This window comes from Poecilia latipinna, unplaced genomic scaffold (genome assembly GCF_001443285.1).
Source record: "Poecilia latipinna isolate Pla-1442-1.1 unplaced genomic scaffold, P_latipinna-1.0 Scaffold171, whole genome shotgun sequence".
Taxonomy (NCBI): domain Eukaryota; kingdom Metazoa; phylum Chordata; class Actinopteri; order Cyprinodontiformes; family Poeciliidae; genus Poecilia; species Poecilia latipinna.
The window spans coordinates 58,697-84,332 of record NW_015112787.1 but is presented as its reverse complement, the minus strand read 5'-3'; the positions used below and the strand labels follow the sequence as shown (position 1 = coordinate 84,332).

General features: G+C 39.2%; 1 protein-coding gene across 1 annotated transcript in view; it reads left to right on the top strand.

The window, feature by feature from the left end:
• arb2a (ARB2 cotranscriptional regulator A) overlaps positions 1-25,636 on the top strand; it is an 87,691-nt gene that overhangs the window by 4,684 nt on the left and 57,371 nt on the right. The window contains exons 4-6 of the mRNA XM_015030050.1: positions 3,229-3,329; positions 13,679-13,744; positions 16,240-16,431. Coding sequence (XP_014885536.1) covers positions 3,229-3,329; positions 13,679-13,744; positions 16,240-16,431 — 359 coding nt within the window. The remainder of the gene's footprint in view (positions 1-3,228; positions 3,330-13,678; positions 13,745-16,239; positions 16,432-25,636) is intronic.

Genomic DNA, 25,636 nt, shown 5'->3' with positions numbered 1-25,636 from the left:
ACAGTGCAAAAGCACTATTGTTCAGTCAGTTGAATACTCTACATTGCTCATAGATATGTGCGTGCATGCATGGTTGCATGCTCTTTGTGTCTCTGTGTTAGCCCATGATGGACTGGAAAGCATCACTTCTCCTCCAGTGACTGCTGGAGATAGGCAGCAGTCATTGGGTGTCGATGCCTATCCATGCAACCCTGCGAGGATAGGCAGTGTAGACAGTCAAACAGGGTGATGGTAATGTGATGGTCTGGGGCTGCTTTAGTTCTTTATCACCAGGAAATCTTTCCTAGTTGATGAAACTATGTATTCTGCTCTCTACATGAAAATTTTGAAGGAAAACGTACAATCGTCGTTTTGTGACCGTAGGCTTCAGTGTACTTAGGTTGCGCAAAGGGATTCAGCAGTGGCCTTAAGGCTGGAATTTGAAGCACAGCCTTAGGACCACTGCTGAAAGGCTCAAAACATTAAAATGAAGGTAACATTTCAATGTGACAAAATAAAGATAATTCTACAAAGCAGAATGGGGCAAAATTCTGCCACAGGGATGTAAAAGAGTTATTGCTAGTTATCACAAATGCTAGAAGGCAGTTGCTGCAGCCATGCTTTTGGCAGACCCAGTTATTAGGTTTAGGGAGCAATTGCCTTTTCAGGTTGGTTCGGTTGGTTTGGACAGCTGTTTTTACTTTAATAAATTAAACTGAGTTTTGAAAAAGTCATTTTGTTTTTACTTGGGTTATCTTTGTCTAATGTTTGCATTCAGAATAATAACTAGAAAGCTTGAAATAACTAAAAATGTGACAAACAAGCCTGGATGAGGTCCCATATTTATTTTTCCCATGATGTATAGTCAGAAGGATGGAAATTAGGCACAAACAAGAGTGGAATCTTAGATGAAAATGTTTTTAAAAAATTTTAACCCTCTTTATCAGAGCTACCAGTAATTGTGGAGGGTGTTTATATCATAGAAAATGGGTAAACTCACAGACCACACCTAGGTCTACCCTATTACAAAGGTAGTAGGCTATCAAAATCTACTCGCACTTGTTTAGGTTTAGATGATCTAACAATCTTTTGATGATTATTTTGGTTTGCTGTAATCAAAGCAGGGATTCAGGAGAAGGAAGAGTTGAGAGACGGATGTGTTGCGGATAGATTTTTGGCTCTTAATATTCCTCCATAGTCTCTTGCCCTGTCTCTCTTATCTCTACTTTTCTCTGTCAGTGTCTGGCTGGCTGAGTGGGGGACATGTTGTGTACTCTACGGCCCGTCAGTAACCTACTCAGCCTTGCCCTCTGTCTGACGGAGAATTTGCATAACCTTGCTGCGCCTAAAAACAGACTCAGCACCTGAAATTATGCAACACCCACAAGCTGCTCTTCCCACCCTCAAGTCCTAGCTCAGTCTACCACGGAGGCGGAAAAAACACAGGCTCTTTTACCTTCCTCTTCCTGCAAATTCCCATTCCTATCATTTCCCCCTTTTATTTCTCTACTTCTGAAACATCTCACCAAAAAATTTCAACCTGAAACACAAGGTAGCACCTCACACTGGAGCTTTTTAAATCTTTATGTCTTGTCAATATCTCTTTTAGGCCTGCTTTCGAAGGATACCTCTTCTAAAGCCATAGTGGCCCTCTAGCAAAGTCTCCAGTATGTCGACTAAGTCACTTTGGCCTGAAGGGTTTTTATTTTATTTTAATATAACTGAACTCATGCTATCGTAGCCTGAGACAAGTGGAACAAAAATGTTAATTTCACCATGTAATGATATGAATACAGAAGAGGCTGTGTACAATAGTTTGCAGGTATCTTAATCACTGAAGATGATGACTTCATCTCGCCAGCCCTCCGGTTTTCCATTACTGGAAATCCAAGGTTATGTACACCTAATTAAGCGGCCAAATTGAGAACAGAATGCTAATTATGACAGAAAAGGAGGAGAAAAGTTGAGAAAATGTTATTCCTTTGAGAGAATGTGTTGGGGGAGATGGGGAGATGGAGGGTGTGGTGGTGGGGAGCTGATCACCCCTCAGCCTGTAGACATGAACACACACACACACATCTCAGCCCCCCTCTCCTTTCTCCTCTTGTATAGAGGTACATCCACATCCTGCGATCCCCCTCTCTCTCTCACACACACGCACACACACACACACACACACCATCCCTACAGTGGGATTTCATTATAGCTCTTGTCTTCCCCCCTCTTCTTAGGCTGTAGTGTTTAGATACTCACCCCGTCCATGAATGCATAATTTATTTTCTTCAAGGTACTATTTGTGCACACACTGCTTTATACTAAGTTCTCACTTGTCTCCTGCTTTACCTCTCAGGCATAAATGTATTTCTGAATACAACATACCAGTCCTGCATTCAGGATTACATGTTATCTAACAACTAACAACTATGAAAGTACTGTGATACACAGTAAGTGAGTAGTGTACGATTTATCACGTTGATAGAGGTGTAAAATGGTGGCAATTTAGAAGGAAATAAAAAAAAAATCTTCATGCATTCCTTTAACCTGCAAAGATATTATATTTATATGCTCACATTGTGCAATAATTGAGAAAGTATGAGGCCCCCCTGGCTATTTGGGTTAAGTATATGTACTTTTTGTCATTTAGCTCTCACAAACTTTGCAGTCATAAAGGTCAAAATTAAATTTAACACCGTTTAGTGTTTTATTGTGTTGTAGTGTCAACTGCAGGATCGATGGGCTCATTGCTAAGGTATGGGCTCTACAGTTGCAGAAGGGTAATTATTTAAAAAAACTAGCGCCACCTCTGAACAGCATTTTCTTCTTTTATGAGTTTTTATATGAGTAAAACCTTTAATGCTTTTAAAACTCCTCTTGCTTCCCTGAATTAAAATAAAGCATTTAAGCTGTGTTCCAAAGACTTTTGCGTTTTGGCTGAATCGTAACAATTTCCAGCTGTGGACAAAGTCATAGTTCTAATTGTATGTCCACAGCTGGACCCCTCTCTGTCTGTAGCAGTGTGACTGTGGGTTGCATCGCGAGTGCCTCTTGCTGTCACAACCCAGAAAGGAAGTGTTGGGTGCACCCAACAGTTCAACAGTTAAAGACTGTCTGAATAAGACTTTTTAGTAGAGGAGTAATAAAAAAAAAAGGTGCAATAAGCCCTAGAAAAATGATTGTCCCAAAGTTTTAAGCATTTGTTTTATTTGTAGGTGCTTGTTATCCTCACTAATCTTGTTGTGTCTCTCACAGATGGCCAGCTCCGGCACATACAAACAGGTGAACCCTTTGTGTTTAATGCCAGAGAGGATTTGCACCGCTGGAACCAGAAGCGTTATGAAGCTCTTGGAGAGGTAATATGGGTTTTCTACTGGCATTACAACATTTTTATGCATACATAATATTTATTTTTTTTCTTTTTAGCTTGCTTGTCTTTACCTTGGAAAAACTCTGGAACAGAATCCAAGGCAGAGATCTTTTGAGTTTTTGAAAATCTTTTCACAAGTGGAATATATTTGAATATATGTAGCTTCTAGTTGGGGTTGGTGAAATGGAATAATGTATACCACATTGATTTTTGACAATTTTGAATACCAAGCTCACACATAAAGAAATATAGCAGAACATCTTGGCAAACTAATGTTTTAGAGCTTTTTTCGTTTTTCTTTTTTCTTTTTTTCTTTTTTTTAAGTTTGCCAACAATGCATAACATCATCAAGACTTGAGGCAACCTTGGACTTAGATTGTGCTGACCAACATATGGTAAAAACAGTGTTTTAATTTAAAGAGGAATCAATGCACATTACCGTATTTTTCAGACTATAAGCCGCTACTTTTTTTCCCACATTTTGAACCATGCGAATTTAGAAGTTAGCATATTAGATATCTTGAACAGAAACTTACAAAAATAGTCCAAGGTGCTAAATCCAGAACCATAAACTGAACAGAACTGAGCAGAGAAGGACAAGATTGAGATGTACCATTTTTGATGGACAAACCAAAATGGAATGTAAGCTGAACAGAACTGATCAGTTGAAACAGAAACAGATACGAGTAATTTGTGGAGCTGAAGCAGCTGACTAAGAACTGTAGACTCTATGTAAGGTTTCCTTGCTGTACCACTGACCCACCCGGTGCCCCCAAAATAACAGTTGTAAACAGGAAAAAGTTCAATCTTCTCACTTTTATTTAACATTTGTTGAGAGAAAACAGAAGAAATCCGTTATGGGGAAAAATGCATTTAATTATATTATGATATAGTAAACCCAAATATGCTGTATCCTAAAATTCCCCTCTAATTCAATTCCACTATATTCATTATGTATTTAGATAATGAGACAAATATTCCTTTGTAATCATCTTTTTTCTGGTTGCTTTCCCTACTATGTTGTTGTTAATTGTTATGTGCATTCTTTGAAGTTCAAAGGAAAGTGATGGACCCTTTTGTGGGATTACCTGGATGTTTTTATTATTTCTAATGCAGGTATACAGTAGCTCCTCAGAGAACCAGTCCTCTCTGAAGGTTTTTGTTGCCTTCTTTTTTCTTTTGCATGCTTAGGCAGTATCTGTCACCATCTGAAAAAGGATGAAAAACAAATATTTGACTGCAGCAAAACTGTGGAGCTTAAGAAACACACAAACATTTAAACTAAACGAACTTCTGCACCTGACATTCAGAAGAAATGAATAATCATCAAACCAAACTTATACAAACAGTATTTATCTTTTGATTAAAGGACTGATGGAAGTATCTGCATTAGAAATACAATAAAAGAATCCCTGCAGATGTGACTTTGTGTAATGAGAGCAAATATTGTATGAGTTGTGCTGTAGGAGATTAACTGGCTGAGAACAAAAAAGCACTTTCTGAATAAGCAATATTATCTTTCCGTTGTTGTTAGGCCTCCAAAAATATGAAAAAAAAAGTGCATCTGCAAATGTCTGCACAAGACCAGAATGTAGAAATGCATTGTTTTTTGCTTTAAAGGATTTGTAAGGCCCAATATAAATAAACACAAATTCTGAATTGTATACCTGTGGTTGTAAAGTGGATTAGGCTGCTTAGTCAGGCTCTTCATGTCTGAGGTTAAAGCTGTGAGGCACACGAGCATACCTGCATTCTTATTTCAGCACCTGTGTAGCTGATGCATGCAGATTTATTTAGGCTTGGATCTCTTTTTGTCTGCCGAGTCTTTATTTCAGGTAGATTGAGAAAGTACATGAAGAGTTTGTGTAAATACAGACAAGTCTGTTGTCAGCTAATGCTACTGCTTAGTACATCCTAGTCTCCCCCATCAGTCTGCAAGCTGATGGAGGATATAAACAGGCACGAAGCTACGCGTGCATGTAGCCTCTTTTTTGAATAGAGCAGCATCATCGTTTTCCTTAATGTTCATTCAGGTTCCTTTCTTCCCCGCTGGAGAAGGATACCTTTGTCCATCTCTCCCTCTCTCCTGTCTTCCCCCCCTTTAGTTCCTCTTGATCCTCTCAGCTTCTCATTTTCCATGTAGGGCTCAAAGTGTGTATGCGTTTTGTGTGTCTGTTTATGTGCATCAGGGGGCTGTGGGGCTGGGTAGCCAGGGTGTTGCCCATATTGTCAGACACATCACAGCACCAGATGTCCAATTCGCACTTCAACCTTGTCTGAATAGGAGACTGATGGAAGGAGGGCAATGGATGGTATTGGTGTGACGGTTTGAACAGCGGAAATAGCAGAGATGAGCTTGATTCTGTATGGAAAAATATTGTTCAAACTTTGCTATATGTTTGGCATGAAAAATAGACATTTGCAGCTAATTTATATAGTCTTTACCTACCAGGGTTTCATCTGATTGTTTTTTTTTTTAAGTGAAAATTAACCCCCAGTGGGCCAAGAGAAGCTACTTTGTCATCCATCAGTTGTTTGAGAATATTGGTTGCTCATCAAACTCACAATTACAAAGGTTCCGGCTGAAACCTTTGTGATTAATAAAAATGCAATTAATTGCATTAAAAAGTAAAATCTATATAATTAATTAATTGAAATGAATACATTAAAGTACTGGCCCCTGTAATTCCAAATTGTAAAAAAAAAAACACAAAACAAAGCAAAAAAAACAAACAAACAATCCATCACTTGTTTGCTTTAAAGACAGTATGTGAATAAACTGGTATGACTGTGGTTGCTTGACAGTTTACAGGTTTATTCTCTTTTTATATCTACCGATACATAAATTTGATCTATGGCAGGGTGAAAACATGAGAAGGATAATCTGTAGTTAAGATGTCTGCAATATAAATGCTTTTATTTTTGTTGATTAAATCAGTAAATTAGTAGGAACATGGAAAACTAGCAATTTTTATGTAAAAAAAATGCTCTACTACTTTGTTAGATTCAGCAATATATTTTTCTTTTGTTTTGAGCTTGCAAACAAAATTAAACACGGGGATAAAATACCTACGCACTAGTGAAACTACCACACGAGCATTTTCCGGTCTTGGCACCAACTGTTGTCGTAATTGCTCCTCTTCAGCTGTAAAACACTGGAGGCTATCTGTGCAGTGTCGCTCAGTTCAGCAGGGTCACCTTAGCCTGTGTAGGTGTCAGTTGGAGTCTAATTCCTGTGATTTGCTGATAAATTTCTCTGATAGAAGACAAGCATAGGGCCTGGCCCAGATGGAGCTCTATTAAGCTGTTAATAAATGAGGATTCTTCTCTGCTCTGTCTGCATCTGTCGAATGGAAGGCAGTCACAAATTTGTAAACATACACGCACACACACACCCAGTTGGAATATTATAATGAGGTAAAGTTAGCCAGATGGCTGAATTAGAAAGCTCTCTCTCTCCTCCTCTCACACTCTGCAGTGTCTCTGTTATCCATTTTCTCCACTGGCTTTTTTCCTGGTATTGGTAACCACATAACAGTGGTTATGTGGTTAAAAGTTTTTTACTTCTGTAAATCCCACCTCTAGAAATGCTACATATTAGAGATTTCTGGTTGATTTCTGATCTTCAGTTTTTATAAAACTTTTATCTGGTGACAGTTTTAGGAGATTTTGATTCCTCTTAGCAGTATTCAAAAGTATTTATTTCTAACCATCCTGTCCCAACATACTGAATACTCTGCAGAACTTGTGTTTGGCAGTTTAATAGAACATGTATCAAAATATATTAGGTCCCCTCTAAAAACGGTTATAGCTGCTTATTTTATAACAAACACCAAATATACCTAAATATGTATTAATATGCACAGTGGTAACTGCTTTAGCTCCATTGCAGAAAGCTAAAATCTACAGTCTCCCTTATCTTTGCTCTTAGGGGTGTAAGAAATGTACTTAATTCTTAAAATATGGCTATGTAAGCAGTTGCATTTACAAAAAAAAGGTATTGTCTATTTATCAGCTATTATATCCATGGGAGTTTTATCTTTACATAAAGATAAGGAGGCCATTTTGGTTAGAATCTGACTGGATCCCTCCCTTCTACAAATTTTAACTTTCTGCCTAGAGTCGGTGGCTTCATTAACGTCCCCATGCCCAGAAATCCCTCACTACTTTTGCTGAGAAGAGGCAGGCGGAGGCAGCCAGATTTGGATGAAAACAGTTGAACGGAGTTAAAGAGTTGAATTTTAAGTGATGAAAGAAAAAAAAAGAATTAGACAACGATATGTCAAGGAGGGAGGTTTTTAGAAGAAGGACAAGGGGACTGGTGGTTACAACACTGGCGCCTATCGCTACATCAAACACTCACTGAGACTTTACTTTAAACCGTCTCTCTGCCAGCTTCGTAACTAACAACTGAGGAGGTCATTATGCTGCTGGTAGGATGAGCAGAGCAGGTAGGGCAGGGCAGAAGTGAGACAGAGGCACATGTGCGCTAGGTGTAAACAGTCTGTCAGTCAGTCTGTATGTGAGAAGTTTCTCTTCCCCTGGAGAGTCCTCTATCCTCTGACAGAAGAATGACAGAGACCTCATGGGAATTACGGCAGCTTCTTTTTCTCTCTCTTTGTTTCCCACGCCGACTGACAGATCACAAATTCACAACAATAGGCCCTATTTTAATACATTTTCTGTTGGTACACAAGGCTGACTTAAAATAAACAACCTTTCTATTGCCTCACGCGCGCTCTCATTTTTGGAGCCTCTCTCCTTCTGAGCGTGCTTTGCTGTTGTTGCTGCGCTTGTTGTGCTGCATTGTTCGGGGGGGATTTTCTTCTTTTTTCCCCTTCTTTCCTCTATTCTCTGGAGAAGCAGGGAATGCTTTCCTGGGTGCAGTCAGTGATACGGCACAGAGCAGCTCTTTCAGTTTCATTATATAAACAGCTTTGATGCCTCTTCTTGTTCTCTCTGGTGTCTATGGGTAAGTGGCTTTTGGAGAGAGCTCTGGACTGTAGAGACAAGAGGTGTGTGTGTGCCTGTACTTGACTTTTACTGTGTGCGTATGTGTGTGAGTGTGAATACTGTATTCTTTGGTGGGTTTTGTACATTTTTGGTCCTACGCCAAGATGACTGTTTAAACTGTCTCCTTGTTAATTTTCTGATGGGGTCACATCACTTCAGAGTTGCTTAGTCTTTTGAATTACATTTAGAAATGATTTCAAACGTTACGGAGTTGTTTTCAGAATAAAAAAATGTCAATAACTATGAATATCACTGGCTTGTTGAAATGTATTTTAGTAATTAGGTTCAAAAAAAGAAAATTATAATCTGTTATGTGTATGGTTGGTATTAAAGCAGTAACTCCAATCATAGTGCACACGTTGTAATCCTTAAGATCTTGAATTGGCTTTACTCCACAGTTCTCTCAAGTCTGTGGTTGTCTGCTTTGTGGTTTCTCCTTCCACTCAACTTTTCATTAAAATGCACATAGGATTCTGTAAACATCCAGCTTCTGAAGCAGTGATCGTTTCTGGCTTCTTTGTGACAACTGCAAAGTTGGAAGTGTTCTTCATAAAGACTGAAGATATGGTCATTACATTTCTGTTTAAATTTTTTTGGGTGGGGGGGTTTCAGTATATTTTGAGACACCAAATTTAATATTTTCATTAGTCATGAGATATAACAATCAAAATACACATGAATGATAGTTTGAAATCCACCTGTGGGAATCTGTACAGTATTTAAGGTTCACTTTTTAAATTAAATCACTGAAATAACATCTCCATTACTTTTGGAAATGCACATCTATTATCTCTATCTGATCAAATCATTATTATCAAAGCAAGACTTTTGTATTATTGGGTTACTTGTTATTTATTTTCCTCGGTTCTTTTCATCCCAAATGTTTCCTCTTCCATTATGACTGTTGCTTGGCCTCTTCTTTCCTTATTTGGTTCTTTTCCTCCCTTTTGTGTGCGCCTGGGAAGTATCATCTCCTTATTGCCTCAGGTGCGGTCAGCCAAACCAGGCATGACTGCTGTAATCAGTGGGAGAACACACAGGGATGCAGGAAACACACACAGACTGATTCTTGGAGACACAGTGTGTGGGAGGTCTCTGAAAAGCATATCTAGTTGCAGCCACAGTGTTCTTCATGAAGACCTTGACCTCATGGAAGTGATGAAGAGACTGTTTATGGGGATGACTCCAGATTTGCAAGGAGCTGATGTCACAGCCCAGCCGTTCCAAGGCGTCTCATCAAGGCAGCGCGCTGTACCTTTGTTTCTCCATCTCCACTCCCTCTTCCACTGCTTTGTCCTCTGTGGTGCTCACATCAGTGGGAGCTGGCATGAGACTCTGTCTCCAGAGGATTACTTTGCCATCTCTCCTTTCTTGTCTTCCTCGTTTCCTCCCACTGAGCCTCAATCTAAGTCCTTTCTTCCGCTCTGATCCCCCTTTTCTTGGTTCATCGCCACAATCTTTCCCCTACACAAACAAGCTGCAGACACAGTGGACACAGCTGCAGAAGTTAGATCAGAGCGTCCCATCTACAGACCGTTTCACCGTGAAGAAGAACAATTGTTCTTTGTTTGACTTCTGATGAATTTGTTTCTTTAGAGAGTAGGATTTAAGAGGTTTTTGATAGTTTGGTAACTGCCCTTTATGATGAATGCTGCAATTTGCTCTACAGGTGAAACTGTGTCTGTTTATTGTTGAAAGTATTTGCCTTATCTTAAAAATGAAACAGTAATAAATAGTATAAGTACTGATTTGAACTCATTTAAATCTATTTCTTTCAATCCCCTTCTTCCTTCTCTTTTTGTCCCCTGATAATATTTGCCACATCCACTCCCCATGCTTGTCCTAGTGACAATGGCATTGCAGCTCCCTGCAGGCATTTCATTAAAGCACTAATAACACATTGGTAATTAGGTGACAAAGAGGCCATTTTTATTGTACTGATCAGCTGCTAAGACATAGTCCTAGGAGGTAACCAATGAAGGAGCCACAGTGTGTGTGCGTGTGTGTGTGCTGGTTTCCATGATCTGTGTATCCTGTTGTCAGTAAACTAGAAATAAATGCTAGTTAGATCTTGTAAGACTGAAGAAAAGCATTTAGATAACTTGATCTAAAAGGTTATACACAAATCTGGATATAAAACTTCTATATATTTATGATCAGAGCACAATTTTATCTTTGTAAATGTTTGCACAACCTTGCTTTTGTCAATCCCTTGTTCCCTTTCCTTAATTTCCACCAGCCTCCTTATCCTATATCAATAGTTTGTGGGCCACCTGAGGCACAGAACAAATAAAATATTGCAAAAGAAATTTCCTGTGAAGCCTATTGATGTCATAAAGTATGAGCAAAGTGAGGCCAGGAATCATTTTAGTTCTCATCAGAGCAGCCGACATTTTAGCGTATTAGCTGCTTGAGGTTTGGTATGTTTAAGCGTTGCTGCTTTAGCTCCTCCAGTCCATCCCCTCAGCCCACACAGACACAGGGTCAAATGGTAGCATTGATCATATCATCTAGCTTGTCTGTTGGGCTTTGTCTCTGTGTCATAAGACTAGCATTTGTCTATTACCTGATTTTGCTCTTTCGTCTTGTGAGATCAAGCCATTATTATATTGGTCTTAACAGAGCATTGAGTGTATGAGTGAAGCTCTTCTCTTTATCACTTTGCAGCTCTATTTGGTCTTGCCATTTCAACAATTATCCACAGTTTAGATAGAGTAGTGCTTAAATGAATCTTCTCAAGGTTGACATTTTAAAGGATGTTTTTCCTCTGCATACATCAAAACTTAGGAAAATCATAAAAGTCCTGCCACTTCTGGATTGGGTTAATCTAAAGATTTCCTTGTTGGCACAAATTGATAAAATCTTTTATTACGTATTGATATCCTAATTTTGTAGCTAGTTTTTTATTTTATGTATTAACCAGTGTTTGCACACAATGCTAACATATTCTACTTATTTGATGAAACAGTGTATAGCATATTTTAAGGGTATTTGATGGGATTGATCAGCACAAAGAAGTGCAGAATTGTGATGTAGAAGAAAACGGTAACACTTTATTTGAAGGGGGTGAATAAGACTGTCATGACACTTTCATAAACATGTCATAACACCTGTCATGAACATGAATAAGCCTTCATGAATATTTATGACTGTTGTCATAAAGCGTCATTCGGTAAATTATGACACTTTTAATACAAAGTTGACATTATTCAAAATGTCTTTGTTATGACAACTTGACATTAACCAATAAATTATTACTGTTTAAACTTTACCTTTAATAACATAAAGATTCCTAATTTTTAAAGTGCAATCAGTAAAACTTTTATAACAAATTTATATCAGTAATGATTTCTTGGTTAATGTCAAGTTGTCATAACAAAGACATTTTGAATAATGTCAACTTTGTATTAAAAGTGTCATAATTTACCGAATGACGCTTTATGACAACAGTCATAAATATTCATGAAGGCTTATTCATGTTCATGACAGGTGTTATGTCATGTTTGTGACAGTGTCATGTCAGTCTTATCCAACCCCCTTCAAATAAAGTGTTACCAACCAAGAAAACTAATTCAATGCTTCCAAATATTTTATGAAAAAATCTAGCAACCGAGCATCTTTATTTAGCCCCTCTTACTCAATACTTCATTGGACTACAATTTGCTGCAATAACTCTAGTTCAGTCAGACTGTATGGAGAGCATTTCTTCAAATCTTGCCACAGATTCTTAATTGCAGTTTGTCTTGGTTATTTTAGCACAGGGATATACTTTAATCTAAACCATTCCGCTGTAGTTCTGTCTGCTTGGAAGAGCTGTGTGCTGCAGGAAGGTGAACCTTCGCATAAGTATTTGGTACTTCTAACAGGTTCACTTCAGAAGCACCAAATTTGTGTATTGCTAAAAGCTGTCTTATGACAAGGAACTCTCATTTGAGCATTGGAATCCTGTAGTGCCTTCAGAGATACCCAAGAGCTCATTGGCTGCTTCTTTGATTAATGCACTCCTGACCTGACCTCGAAGTTTAGGGAAACGGACATTTCCTCATAGGTTTGCAGTTATGTCAAACCTGTTCCATCTTCAAATAAAGAATCAAGTAGTTCCCTCACGTTATAAATGAAACTTGCCTAAAACATCTCCAGACCTGTCTGGATCACTGCTTGGTCTTGACATCTGAAGGCATTCTGAAAACTGCATATTAATATCTCCTCACTTTAAAATTATGCGACGGCCCAACTTAACAAAAACTGAAAACATTAAAAGATATGAACGCCTCTGTAAGACAATGTGTGCACAATCTATTGTTATTATTAAGTCAAAGTGAAGTTCTCCTCTTTCCACACTTAACTGACATCTGAGCCTCATCTCTTGTGCTTTGAGGCGCAATGGTCTTTGGTAGATCCTTGTTTGTGTTCGAAGTCAGTCATTTCGGCATGACTGGAGCGCCGACACGCTTTGTGACTGTGGCGCCACCGCTGGCCTTTGGTTTCCTGATTTAGTAAGGCTGATACTTCAAAAGCGCATGGAAGTAAGACTTCACAGCACAGCATGACACCAGGCTGCTCAGCTCTCCCCGTGGCGCATCCACCCAACGCAGCGTTGTTACGACACAGACGGGACACACGGCTTGTCTTACCGCTGGGAGAAGCATCATCAATTGCTGCGCTGCATCTTATAGCTCCTGGTTGTGTTTGCTGTCATCTGTTCTCAGTCTTTAGTTCTCTGTTTGTGTCTTTCCCACCTGATCAAGAATTAAAATCTGCTCCACAAAGTGCTCCTGTCTGTTCTCAGCTGAGCAGGATGCAAGTGGGAAAAAAAATGAAAAGAAGGAAGGGGAAAGGGGAAAAGGGAAAAGAACGTTGCTAATGTCACTGAACCATGAAAGGCTTGGCCTGGGGTAGGAGTGACTTTGTATACAAGGTTCTTTAGTGCTGTGGCTGCAGGGATAAACACAACTTACATCAGCCCTTTGCATGTACAGGAGATTTCCTCTCCTGGCACTTTCAACCTCAACAGTCTGACTGTACTGTACACACAAACACACACGCATGCACACACACACTCGCACATGTACAGTATAAAACCAGACTCTTTCAAGCCGTTCGCGTGCGTACAGACACTAGAGGGCAAATGGGGGTTTTGAGCAGCTTTTCTTTATATTTTTGGTGGCAAGTATGACTGTGGATGCTGGTTCCTTGTTCACATGTGTACACAGTTTCTCTTTCACAGGTTTATTTGTATCAGCAGCCAGAAAGAATATTAACTCCATCAGATAGAGTTATCAGTATATCTGACTCAGAGCCTTTTCTGTTTTTCTTTTCCAGATCATCACTAAGTATGTTTACGAGCTGTTGGAGAAAAAGTGCAACTTGACTAAAGCATTTCTTCCTGTAAGTATATAAGTATGGTCAGAAAGTGCTTTGCAAAACTATTCATACGCCCTTGGACATTTCCATATTTTCCTGTGTTGCAGTGTTTTACTGGGGTCTTGCTTGAAAAGACCGACCCGAGGTAGTGCTTAATTGAACTCAAATGTAGCCTTAGAGGTAGTTTATAACAATGGTTTGGAGATTTTTTTTTTTATAAATAAGAATCTTTAAAAAAGTGCATTCATATTCAGATTTCAGTAGCCAATAGTTTGACGAAACTAACTTTATTCAAATTAAACGTGCAAATCTTTAGAGTCGGTAAACCCTTTACATCAAGAGATGGACATTTTTCTCATTCTTCTTTGCAAAATAGCTGAGTCAGATTGAACATCAAGTTTTACCATATATTCTTGATTTGCTCATGGTCTACAGTTTGGTTGGGCCATCTTAACACATAAGGCCATTGTCAGACTGGAATATTAAGTCTTCAGCACACTTGTTTTTCCAGTATCGCTCTGCATTTAGCTCCATCCATCTTCAAATCAGTTCTGACCACCTTCCCTGTTTCTACTGAAGAAAAGAAGCCCCAACTCATGATAACCAGAGTTGCCACCACCATGTTTCGCCATGGTGTGTTAAATGGTGAAGTGCAATGTTTTGCATTCAGGGCAGAAACTAACCAGAACACCTTTTTCCACAAAGTTTGTTTTTGTTAGTGAAGATGCAGCTTGTGACAAATCGCAGAGGGGAGTCCTTATGAGTTAATTTGAACTCATGCTGATTCTGTTTATTTACTAATGTTTTCTAGAAAGAAGAGCTCTTCATGGAACAGCTGTGTAAAATAAGCACATGTGGAATCGGTTTAGTAATTAGGTGACTTTTGAAAACAATTGAATGAATTTTCTTTTCTAGGTGTATTACAGTAAATGAAGCCTTTCTGTTTGGCTGCCACATAAAATCCAAATATATACACTGAAGTGTGTGGGTTCCACAGTACAAAATGTGGAAAAAGGCCACGTGGTGTGAATATTGTAAGGTACTGTGAATGATCAGGCTTCAGAGTGATAATGGGTGTCCTATTTAGAAATAAAAAAAAATGAGAAAGGTGGATTTTGAGAAGGCGGCTTTCCTAATTCTCCATCAGTTTTTCTTTTTATGTCTTCTTCATATTCTCTGTCTTTCCCAACTGCACACATCCTTTGTGCAAAAGTGTCTCCTCCACAAATTAGAACTGGATTGTGATGTGTCATTTCAAATAGGCACAGGATGCTGATGCTTAATCTGTTTTGCATTCAGTTGGGCTGAAGGCGACTTTCCACTCTGCCTTTTCCACAGTTGTGGTGATATTCTTTGCCCAGCTCATCCAGGCTCAGTGCACATTCTTGATCCCTCTTTATTTGTTGTCAGAGGCTTGTTGTCTCTTTTCTTCTTCCCCCCCTTTTTACCTCTCTATCCCTGCTGTTTTTCTGTTTACAAAAAATGGTGATCATTTTTCAGAAGCAGTTTTATAGCAATGTTAGGAAGCGCTGGTGTTTAGAAGCATGCCAGAGTTAGCCAGAGCACTAACAGTGTCTATAAATCACCTAGCCGGAGTCAGCGCCTTTCATTAGCCCCCATACACTTTTACTGGTTTATCTGCTTGGCCTATTTATCTCATTATTCCACTGGAAAATTGCTCTCCTATGCTTCTCTTCTGCCCACCCGCCTGCACGTATACTGAGAGTGTGCGTGTGTGTATTTTAGCGTGTTAGTGGTGGGTCCGTCCACCTGCGTAGCATTGAACTTATGACCGCAGATTTTAAGAAGATTAACCGCAGCCAAGTATAAGGAGAGGGAATGAAGGAGCACAGGAGAATAAAGGGTAAGATTTTCTCCCCCACTTGGCCCTCTTTGTCTGTTTGGATTAAGTTCTTGCAGCTGCCACCCATAGCTTTTATGGACAGTGTCTCCTTAGAGATTCTTCCAAGCATACTTGAGAGGGATGCAAAGAAGCCAGGGACGTGGATGAAGCACAGACTTTGTGCTTTCTGACATTTCCATCCTTAGCTGTACACCAGACCCACCATGAGTGTTTGTTGGGGAGGGGGAAATAAAAAATTCAGTTAAAGTCCAAGAACAATTAAGACCATGTTTCAAAAAGTGTAAAAATATGGGTCATCATGCGTCATATTTATATCACATGGATATAAATATAGATTAATAATTAGACATTTCTTTTTTCACTTTACTAGTGTAAAGTGAACATTTGAAAAAAAAAAGGCTTCAGTTACATTTTTAAAGAAATTGTTAGATGTTAAACAGTCGTGCCACTGGTGATTTTGTTAAGAACAGTTATTCCTTTACATGGGATTTTCTTCCTCTTAGTAAATGTTCTCAACAAAGTTGGATTGTTGCTGAAACATCTGTCAGATTTTGGTGTTGCAAGGCCCTTTTTTGTAACATTTGTCAGATAAATTTCTAAACCAGAATACCAGTGATTGTGTGACTTTTTTTTTTTTTTTTTGCTTCATCTTCAGGTGGGTGCTACAGACGATGAACCCAGAAGTTTTATCTACCTTAGCACAGATGCCTTGACTAACCCGAACAAGCTGCTCGTGCTTATCCAGGGCAGTGGTGTGGTGCGGGCTGGTCAGTGGGCCCGCAGGCTTATCATTAACCAGGACCTGGACTCAGGAACACAGATCCCTTTCATCATGAAGGCCATGGAGGTAGGGTCTCAGTATTGTCCAAAATTAAACTAAGTTTGCATTAACTCATGGTAGTTTTTTTTCCCTATTATGCTACATTTTAAGCTAAAATTAAATGTGCGCTTATCCAACCTAACTTGTGGATCGCATGTTCGGGTGAGTAATTTGTCGCTGTGAGGTTTGTCACCTCACACTGTGTGTGTACCGTCAGCTTAATTCATTTTAACTGCATTGTACAATTTATACAAGTGCTGGATGGAAAGAAAAGATTACCCTGGGGTTATAAAAAATATACATGATGATGAACAATTGTAGCGTTCTGCAGCATCACATAACCCTGGCGCCACAAACAAGAAACACAGCCAGACATTCATTCACAGGTACAAAGCTCAACTCGGTAACTCTTGAAAGACACTTTAAGTAAACCATCATCAGCTCAGAATATAAGCTCATATTGTCGCATATTATTGTAAAATGAAGCATATTTGTCAGTGTAATCATTATCATGCAAGGAAACTTTTATGTAGCTTTATAATACATGATTTCTGTGGGATCCTCTGTATTCTTGGGGGTTGAGGTGAAACAGCAGAGATAATATGAAGCAAATATTTTTTTCTGTGCTGATCACATGATTACTAAGAAATGTACACATCTCTGTGTCAGCAAGCAGGTGGCTTCACCTGTCTCATTATTTTCCTCCCCATCTTTGTGCTCATTTGTCAGTGTGACCATGAGTATCTATGTAATTTAATCGGCCTGCTGTTCAAATTGACTTTGGGGGATGCCGCTCTCCCCTTCTCTCACCCATTCCTTCGCTTCATCCACCTGAATATGATAAAGACCTTACCCACTGTATAAAGCTCTCTCCTGCTGCGTACAACTGTGGAAAAGGTTGGGGTTACACGTGTGTCCGTATGTTCTGACATGGATTTTCCAGGTATCCTGAAACATGCCTTGCACAGTCTGCTTGCTCTCACTGTTCGGAAAGAAAAAGCTTGCGCTGCACTGAGGCAAAGTGACAGCTTAGATATAGAGAACATGGTGTGTGTAGTGAGAGTGTTGCCCATTCATCACTGTAAACAAGAAATCATGTTCTCGCACCCTGACAAATCATCATCCAGGCAGAAGGCAAACACAAGCCTTGTAGTGTGTTTGTGAGCTGGAAAGACAGCCGCGCACATTTCCACTCGGTTCATGCTGTCTGCAACTGTTAAAGACATGTTTGTGGTTTATTATGTCATAGTGGGGAAATTTGTCTTGATATCTTTTCAAGCACATGCACGGAAGATGACTCTGCTGAACCATTAGAGAGAATAACTATAATAATATGTAATGGATTTTCCCCCCAAAACTTTTGCTTATTCAATCATGATTTTTATATACAGTTGAAACTTGATATTTACACAAACTTTGTGAATGAAGCTTAACCTTTTTTTCCCCTCACTGTTTGACATTAAATAATACTGCATTTTTCAATTCGGGTCCGTTAGGATTACCAAAATTATTTCTTTTTGCTAAAAATCAGAGCTATGAGTATCAGAAATGTACATATAGTTCCTTAGTATTTTGGCACAATTGCTTAACACTTTTGGCATGTATAAATTAGCTTCTAAGATGTTACTGCTTGAACTGACTTGAACACTGACTTATGCTGCAGACATAAGCTGCTTTTCTCTTGATATTCAACAATCCTGCTACAATAAGGTCTGTATTTAAACAGAATTGTTTTCACCACAGTGACCTACAGACATATAAACCATGGCACTTTTTTTTCACTTTTTAAAATTTTATTTTAAAAATATTGATACGGGATGAAATGTTGATATTATTGCTACACTTTTGTCTGGTTTAGATTTATTTAAATTTTACAAAAGTTATTTTTATTACTCGTCTGACCCAAAAGTGCAGCTTATTTTACTCATGAGCAGCTGACTGGAAATATAAAGCCTAAATTAAAGGGTCACATGGAGCTCAATCAGGTACTGCTGGAGTTTTTACCTTTTCAAAACACACCAGCACCCAGAGACCTAACCTTTAATTTGGCTCAGAGATGTTGGGAGTATGTATGTGCAGTTGTGCAAGGAGGTGCACCTGCACTACACTGAAAGTTTTTGGCAGGTTTTTTGAAAGTCTGAGTCAGCCTTCTTTGGTTTTGCAATGGTACTGCATCTGCCAATCAGATGATTTTTGGAGAAAACTTAAAAAGAATAAAGAAAAAAACAGCACTGATTGCATCTTTTAATCATAGACTTACACAGCAACAATGCGACACAGATGCATCGACGCACATGCATAAAGAAACGAGAATAACCATTATGGTTTTATATTAGGAAAATATATTCTGTCCTCCTTTGCTTGTTGTAGTACAATGACCACATATTAATGTGATTGAAGAAATATGTGTGTTTAAAGTCTAAAGTGTTTACACATGAACATGTACTGATCCAGAAAACATGCACACATAGACACACATCACATCAGGTGAAGGATGTGCTTCTGACACTTGGCAGAGTGTGTATAGTAATACTAAGTTAGGGGAAGAAATTTTTGCTGTCTTTGCAGGCCTCTTGCATGTTGTCTTTCGTGCATGTGTGTGTGCACATGGAAGAGGTGTAACTCCCAAAGCCTAGAGGTAAAATGACAGGTGAGAGGAAGGAGAGGAGGCTGCTCCAGCAACAACCAAAGTACGGCTGGAAAGAGAAAGGAATCTGAGATGGGAAGCGGGGGTGTATTGGGTGCAGGAGATGGGATTATGATTGGCTGGACGAGGACAGAGGAGGAAAGAAGGAGAAGAGTACAGAAAGGATTGATTCGGGAAGAGAGAAATGAGAGAAGGATGAGGGAGTGACTGCAAATGGGGTGGGACTGGCGGAGGAGAGACGGGAGTATTGAGGGAGAGTAGGCAGAAGGCAGCCATCTGACAGCTCCACTACTGGGAGAGGGCCTCTTAATGACAGCTTATTCCTTCATGATTTCAATTCCTGACAGTCGACAGGTCTGCTTGTTGCATCATGGCAGCTGTATCATTACCTTCTGGCCCTGTCAATGCTCTGCATCCTGAGACTGAGATGGTGGATGAGGAGGGTGCATGCAGTGGGGCTGCAGAGGGGGTGATGGTGGGTTGGTTGCGGAGACAGTAAGGTTACAGTTAAAATAATTGAGCAAGGAGGGAATATTGAATATTAAAAGGTAGGTTCATTAGTTGCAGTCAATTGCTGATGTAGCCAATAAGACCCTGAACTGAAGTTAGTTTATGTCCACACTGAAGGACATTTTACTTTGACTGTAATGTGGTCTTTCCTCATTTCTCTTATGTACATTCAGTGCAGCCTAGATTTTAAAATGAAGACAACTTAGCATTCACTTTTTTGACTTCAACCTTTTTAAAAGTTGTTTTACTTTTCTTCTTTACTTGTCTTGCCACAAATGCTAGAGGAACAAAATTTGTCTTAAGTTTTGAAAAAAATACCATACACTTTTATACTTTGGAAGCACCGAGATCCAGCTGGTTGTCTGTCCAAAAGATCAGGAATCTTCAGCAAAGATGAAAAAAAAAAAAATCTTTATTTAACTGCATTAACAGTAATATTGTGAAAATAGTTTGAGTCTTTTTTGCTTAATCACATTTTGTTTATGTGTTAAACCAACACAAATTAGTGCATTACAAAGAGGTGGAAGGAAGAAATACATAGTTTTCAACCACATGTTACAGACGCCTCTAAATAACATCCACTGCAACCAACAGCCCTTACAAGTCATTCATAAATATATTTAATATGTTTGTGATTGAGATTTGTTAGAGAACATTAGTAAGCAAACTGGATTCTGAAGATCAGGGAGGGAAGTTGCATAGACGTTTAGAGCGAGGTTATGAAATATTATCTGTCTTTAAGCATTTTATAGAGCACTGTTCAATTTGAAATCTATAAAACAAAAAGATTATGGTAAACTCCAAACTTAGCAAGACAATCGGAGGGTAGGATGCTGTTTATCACAGTAGCAGCTGTAACTCTGGAAGAGCTTCTTAGATCCATATGTCAGGTGGGAGATTGAAAACTAAATAAAAATGGCCTTTTTGTAATAAAACTAACACAAACTTTGAACTCGCCCTCTTCCTGTTAAAACATAATAGTGTTGGTTACCATCCTGAAAATTCATGTTCATAGATACTCTCTACCCTCCCCAAAAAAGGACTTGGGGACTGACACACCACACTTTCACCATCAGTAGAACATTTTAAACCATATATCATTTTCTTTGACTCTTCACATTTATGCAAACCTTTGTGTCACATAAACTGTCCTTCATACATGTCAGCATTTCTAGTAGTAATCTGGCAATAAAAAGAAAAGTCCTAGGTTTAGAAATGGGTTTGCAAAGCCTTGTCTGCTCCCTCAGTATAAATAACTTAATTTTAGAGTCACTAATAGAAAAACTGATCTGTGGCTGCTGTCACCCTGTCGTCTTCACTTCTCACGCCAGTTCCCTCTTCCACTCTCTTGATAGTTAGTCAGGCACGATGCTGGAGTCTCATTGGGAAGAAAGGGGGGCGGGGGGTGTTTTTAGGAGTGTGTCAAAAGCCTTGGGGTTTCTATCTGCCCGGAATTTCAATGGGAGGCTGAAAGGGGGCAGTGAGGCAGACAAACTCAAACACAGAAATCCCACTAATTTCTGTCAGCCCCCTCCTTCTTTTTCCCTTTTTTTCCCTCTTTGGCCAGATGATGTCTTCTTCAACATCAGCTGCACACTCTGTGTTGTGTCATGGCATTTATATTATGAGGTAATCTGTTTCATCTCTTAAGTCAATTCTTTTGCTCTGTTTCTCATTAGCTCATCCCCTTCCCACTGAAGTTCTCTTTAACCCGTATGTAAACGTGTTTTCCTCCTGTGTAACCAAGGGACAATGTTGAATGTTCTGGTCATGCTCAGGGCATCAAGGTGGCTGCACAGGTCAGACAGGTATCATTCTGCCAGCTAGTGAGCTTTAGCCAGAGGACAATTTTAATGTTGTTGAGTGAGTATGTATCTGTTAAAGCCTGTAAGATGCTCCACCTTGCCATGGCCTTGTAACAGTAGCCCTGCAAGCAACACACACTGCGGCACATACACACACCTCCAGGTGGGAAGGTCTCAGCTCAGATCAATGCACTTGACACGTTCAAAGGCGGCTGTGGGGTCTGGACTTGCTCTCGGGTTAAACCTCTTTTAAATAGTCTCCCCCGGGAAGGCAGCTGTCAATAACCCACCATAATTACTGGGGCCAAGCCGCCAAGGGCTCGGCTGCATGGGCCAAATTAAAAATTGATCAGAGGGAGAGAAAACATTATTTTTGTGGTGGTATTCCCTGTCCTAACAGCACTGCTGCTGCCGTATGCGAAATTTCATCAACTGACGTCCGAGCTTGATATCTAGAGACCCATTTATCTATCGGCCCTCTCACTTTCTTCCCCACGAACAATGGAGAGATCTACAGGTTGAAAAAGATAAATTTGCATATTAAGTGCCTTTTGCGTTATGTATGCGAATGTACATCTAAGTTAGAGTGCGATTGTGCATACTGCATGAGAATGCAGCTGATTGCTATGTGCTCCAGGTAATCGTACATCATCCCCTATCTGTGTTGTGTGTGCACACCTTGTAGCAGTGTATTGATTGTAGTTTTATTGACTTTCTCTTGGCAAGAGGCCTGTATTTGTTTGTTAGAGAATGATATGAAGACGATATGTTCATCCTCAGGCCAGGAAAACACAGAGGTTGTTGTTTCAAAAGACATTGATAAATGAGGACAGTTTGCAGTAGATAAATATTGTGTTATCTTGTTTAGTAATTATTGTGTCTGTAACTTTGGTCTTTGTTGTGCTTTTAACAGTTATATAGTTATATAGCAAATACTAGAACTTGTTATTCTGACCCAAAGTTAGCTTAATAAATAGCTAGAATTGAATTTTATCATTTTGGCCAGGAATCCAGTAGTTTAATATCTTCCAACTCTATCAGTAGTGTGTGATGTAAAGTAATTTCTTCCTTTTACCTGCTGAAAATTTGAACTGCAGAAATATCTTAGCATGTTGTAGAAAATAACAAGTAAGAATAGCTTCGTTCTTTCCTTTTTGTCCTTCTCTGACTTGATGTTGAACACCTGACTGATGGTGAAAATGACTTATCTTGTGTCTTTTATCCTTAACAATTTTCACATAACAGAGTTGGTGTTACTTTGACTAGATGGCTCATAAGTCCTATATACAACATAGTACAAAATATACATTGAGATGAATGGGAAACAGTTGCAGTACAAGTACATTTAAATATGCACTTTTGGTGTTTTGTTGTTGGAGGTTGTGAGAGGGGAATTAATTACATTAAAAATTTCTCTAGCTGTACAGACTTGTAGCTCAAACATCATTATTGACTTGATTTTTTTTCCTCTTGAAATTAACAAATTACACCATCAAAAAGGCTGTCTTTGTGTGTATGTGCATGATTGAGTGTGTGTTTGCAATTGTCTGTATACGTGAGGGGTGGGTAGTAGGTCATTTGCAGCTGCAGGCTGTTTATGTGTGTCCCAATGGGAAGGTCTTGTTTAGTCTCTATGCCAGAAGGCCCCAGGCAGTGGGTGGTGGATACCTCTTCACTCTCTCACTGGGAACACTCTTCTGCGGCCAATATACTCATGCAAAAACACATACACACTCACGCATACCCACAGAAACATCCTGATATCTTTAGTAAAGTCGTCATCCTGTGCAGCAGCATATTCACTTTCTGACAGCTGTAACATAACGACTTTTCTCTGTGTTTCAATACAGGGGTCTTCAACCCTAGTCCTCAAGCTCTACTATCCTGCAGGCTTTAGATGCATCCCTGCTCCAACACAGATGAATCAAATGATTGAATTACATCTTCAGGATTCCATCATGTTTGGCAAAGGCCAAATAACGAGCCGTTCATTTGATTCAGGTGTGTTGAAGCAGGGTTGCGTCTAACCCCGGCAGGACTGTAGATCTAGAGAACCAGGGTCAGAGACTCCTGCTTTAATACATATGTGTATGTGTTTTAAGTGTTTGTATCAACTAATAATACATACAGACGCATAGGCTACACCGGCACACTTAAAGGCTCCTTCATCTTGTTCTAAATTTGACAAGTCTCCCTTTTTACAGCATGTTTGCAGAGGTTAAAAGTGCTTTGCTGTGGACAATCCAGAGGGAAATCGAGTTTTGTGAGGAGTAAGTGTTGAGGATATCAGTGACCTACTCTGAATTTTGCCTACACACAGTGAACGAGACACACATGTCTACACACTACAATGAAATGCTGAGAATCTCTCGGGGTTAAAGTTGAAAACTGCTATAATCTCTCCAGTACTGGTCTCAAACTTCTGTACTTTGTGTGAAAATGCTTTGATCGATGAGAACGAACTTGTGTTTAAATAGGGGTTATGTAGGTTCGAGGCAGACAACAGCAAATATTTCCAATGCCAAACATTTGGTTGAAAATCAAGTAGATGCTGCAGGCTTCTCACCGGTTTTCTGAGGGGCAATAAATATTTATGCCTTCTCATGCAGGATGTTGTGCTGCTTTACCCGCATTTTCCCCACTGGACAGTTACCCATAGAGATGACTGGTGTTTCACTTCTGTCTATGTATATTTATTACAGGCTGTATGTGGAGTTGTAAGAGGAATTAAAAGGTAGAAATGAAATGTGCAACATTTCATTCCATTAAAAAGTGCTAAACATCACCTGGCGACGTATGAACAATTACCCAACTATGCTTTTTTTTCTCCATTTGTGATAAGTACAAGTCCATCTCCTAAAAATCCTGTGAATTTAATCTAGTTTTATGTACAAGTAGGGCCTGCTCTATATCAATGACAAAATGAGAATTGATGTGCAGACATCCACTGCTGAAAGGAAATTTATAAAAGAAAACTTACAAATCGCAGGGATAGTAAGAACGGAGCAAGGGACTAGATATGAATCAATGCATGAAAATGGATATTCGGCACTGAACAGTAAAAATACAGAGGTCATATAAATGGCAGATCAGCTGAAACACATGGGGATGATGATGCAGTGCAAGGGAATGGCATGACCAACGATCTGTAAGTATTTGAAATTGTGAAATAACAATGTAATGCTAAACATATTTTGAGAAATAATCAAGCTTCTATTTTTACCATACCTAAATTATGAAGCTCTTCTCTCTTACCTAAATATAACAAATTAAATATAGAGTTGATCAGGCATCATGGATTTGTTGTGCAATAAAGTGCATGGAATCATTAAGCCCCGGTATCTAAATCTAACTTGCCCATGTGTAATATACATTCATTGTTTTTTTGTAGAAGAACAATAGTGTTTGATGTAGAAAAAGACACATGCAAATTAAGGTGTGAGTATTCATCTTGTAACGTTTTTAGAAATGCAGAGTGCTCTGAAATGAGAAACAAGCCACATGAAGTATTTACTGTCACCTTATGCATACATATTATGCAAGGAAACAGTATGTATGACAGGCCATATTTTTTTAGAGGTAACAAGTCAAATTTCAATGGCAATACAACATTGGGAAATGTAATCAGGTTTTGTATGTGTGTTAATGTCACTTTTGAGACATTGCAACTCCACCTTAGTTTTTCCTCATATTTTCTGTATGATATTATACTGCAAAAATGCTGACATCAGATTGCAAATTTTCTTCAAGACACAGCAACCATTAAACACATCTTTAGATTTGTCATAATGTGTCGATTACTTGCCTTTGCACCTTGTCATCAGTTTCATCATGCTCAACACCACTTCTTATACCTGATCTGGCTCTCCTCACCTCTGTCTAGTGCTGTTGGTCTGACGATATGTGTTATTAGCCCCACTCTCTGCTGACAGTCTATATCTTAGGCCCCTCAGGAGCACACTGTACTATGCTTGGCTGACTTGTTTGCACTAATGTCAGATTTTTGCAGTTTAGCAGCCCGTTACCATATGCTACTGCGCTGCTGTCACCCCCGATGCCAGTCAAATAAGTGTCAGTCTAAGCTCATAAGTGTGCACATTACAGAATGGAAACATTAAAAATGACAGATCATATACACAAGCAGTAAGTCATCCATACATTTACCATACTGTTGACAAGACAACTGCAGACAAATGAGACAAGACCTAAAGAAGACGCATTCAGATGCCTAGGGAGCACAATATGGGCTTTCACCTGGAAGACCCTGTCA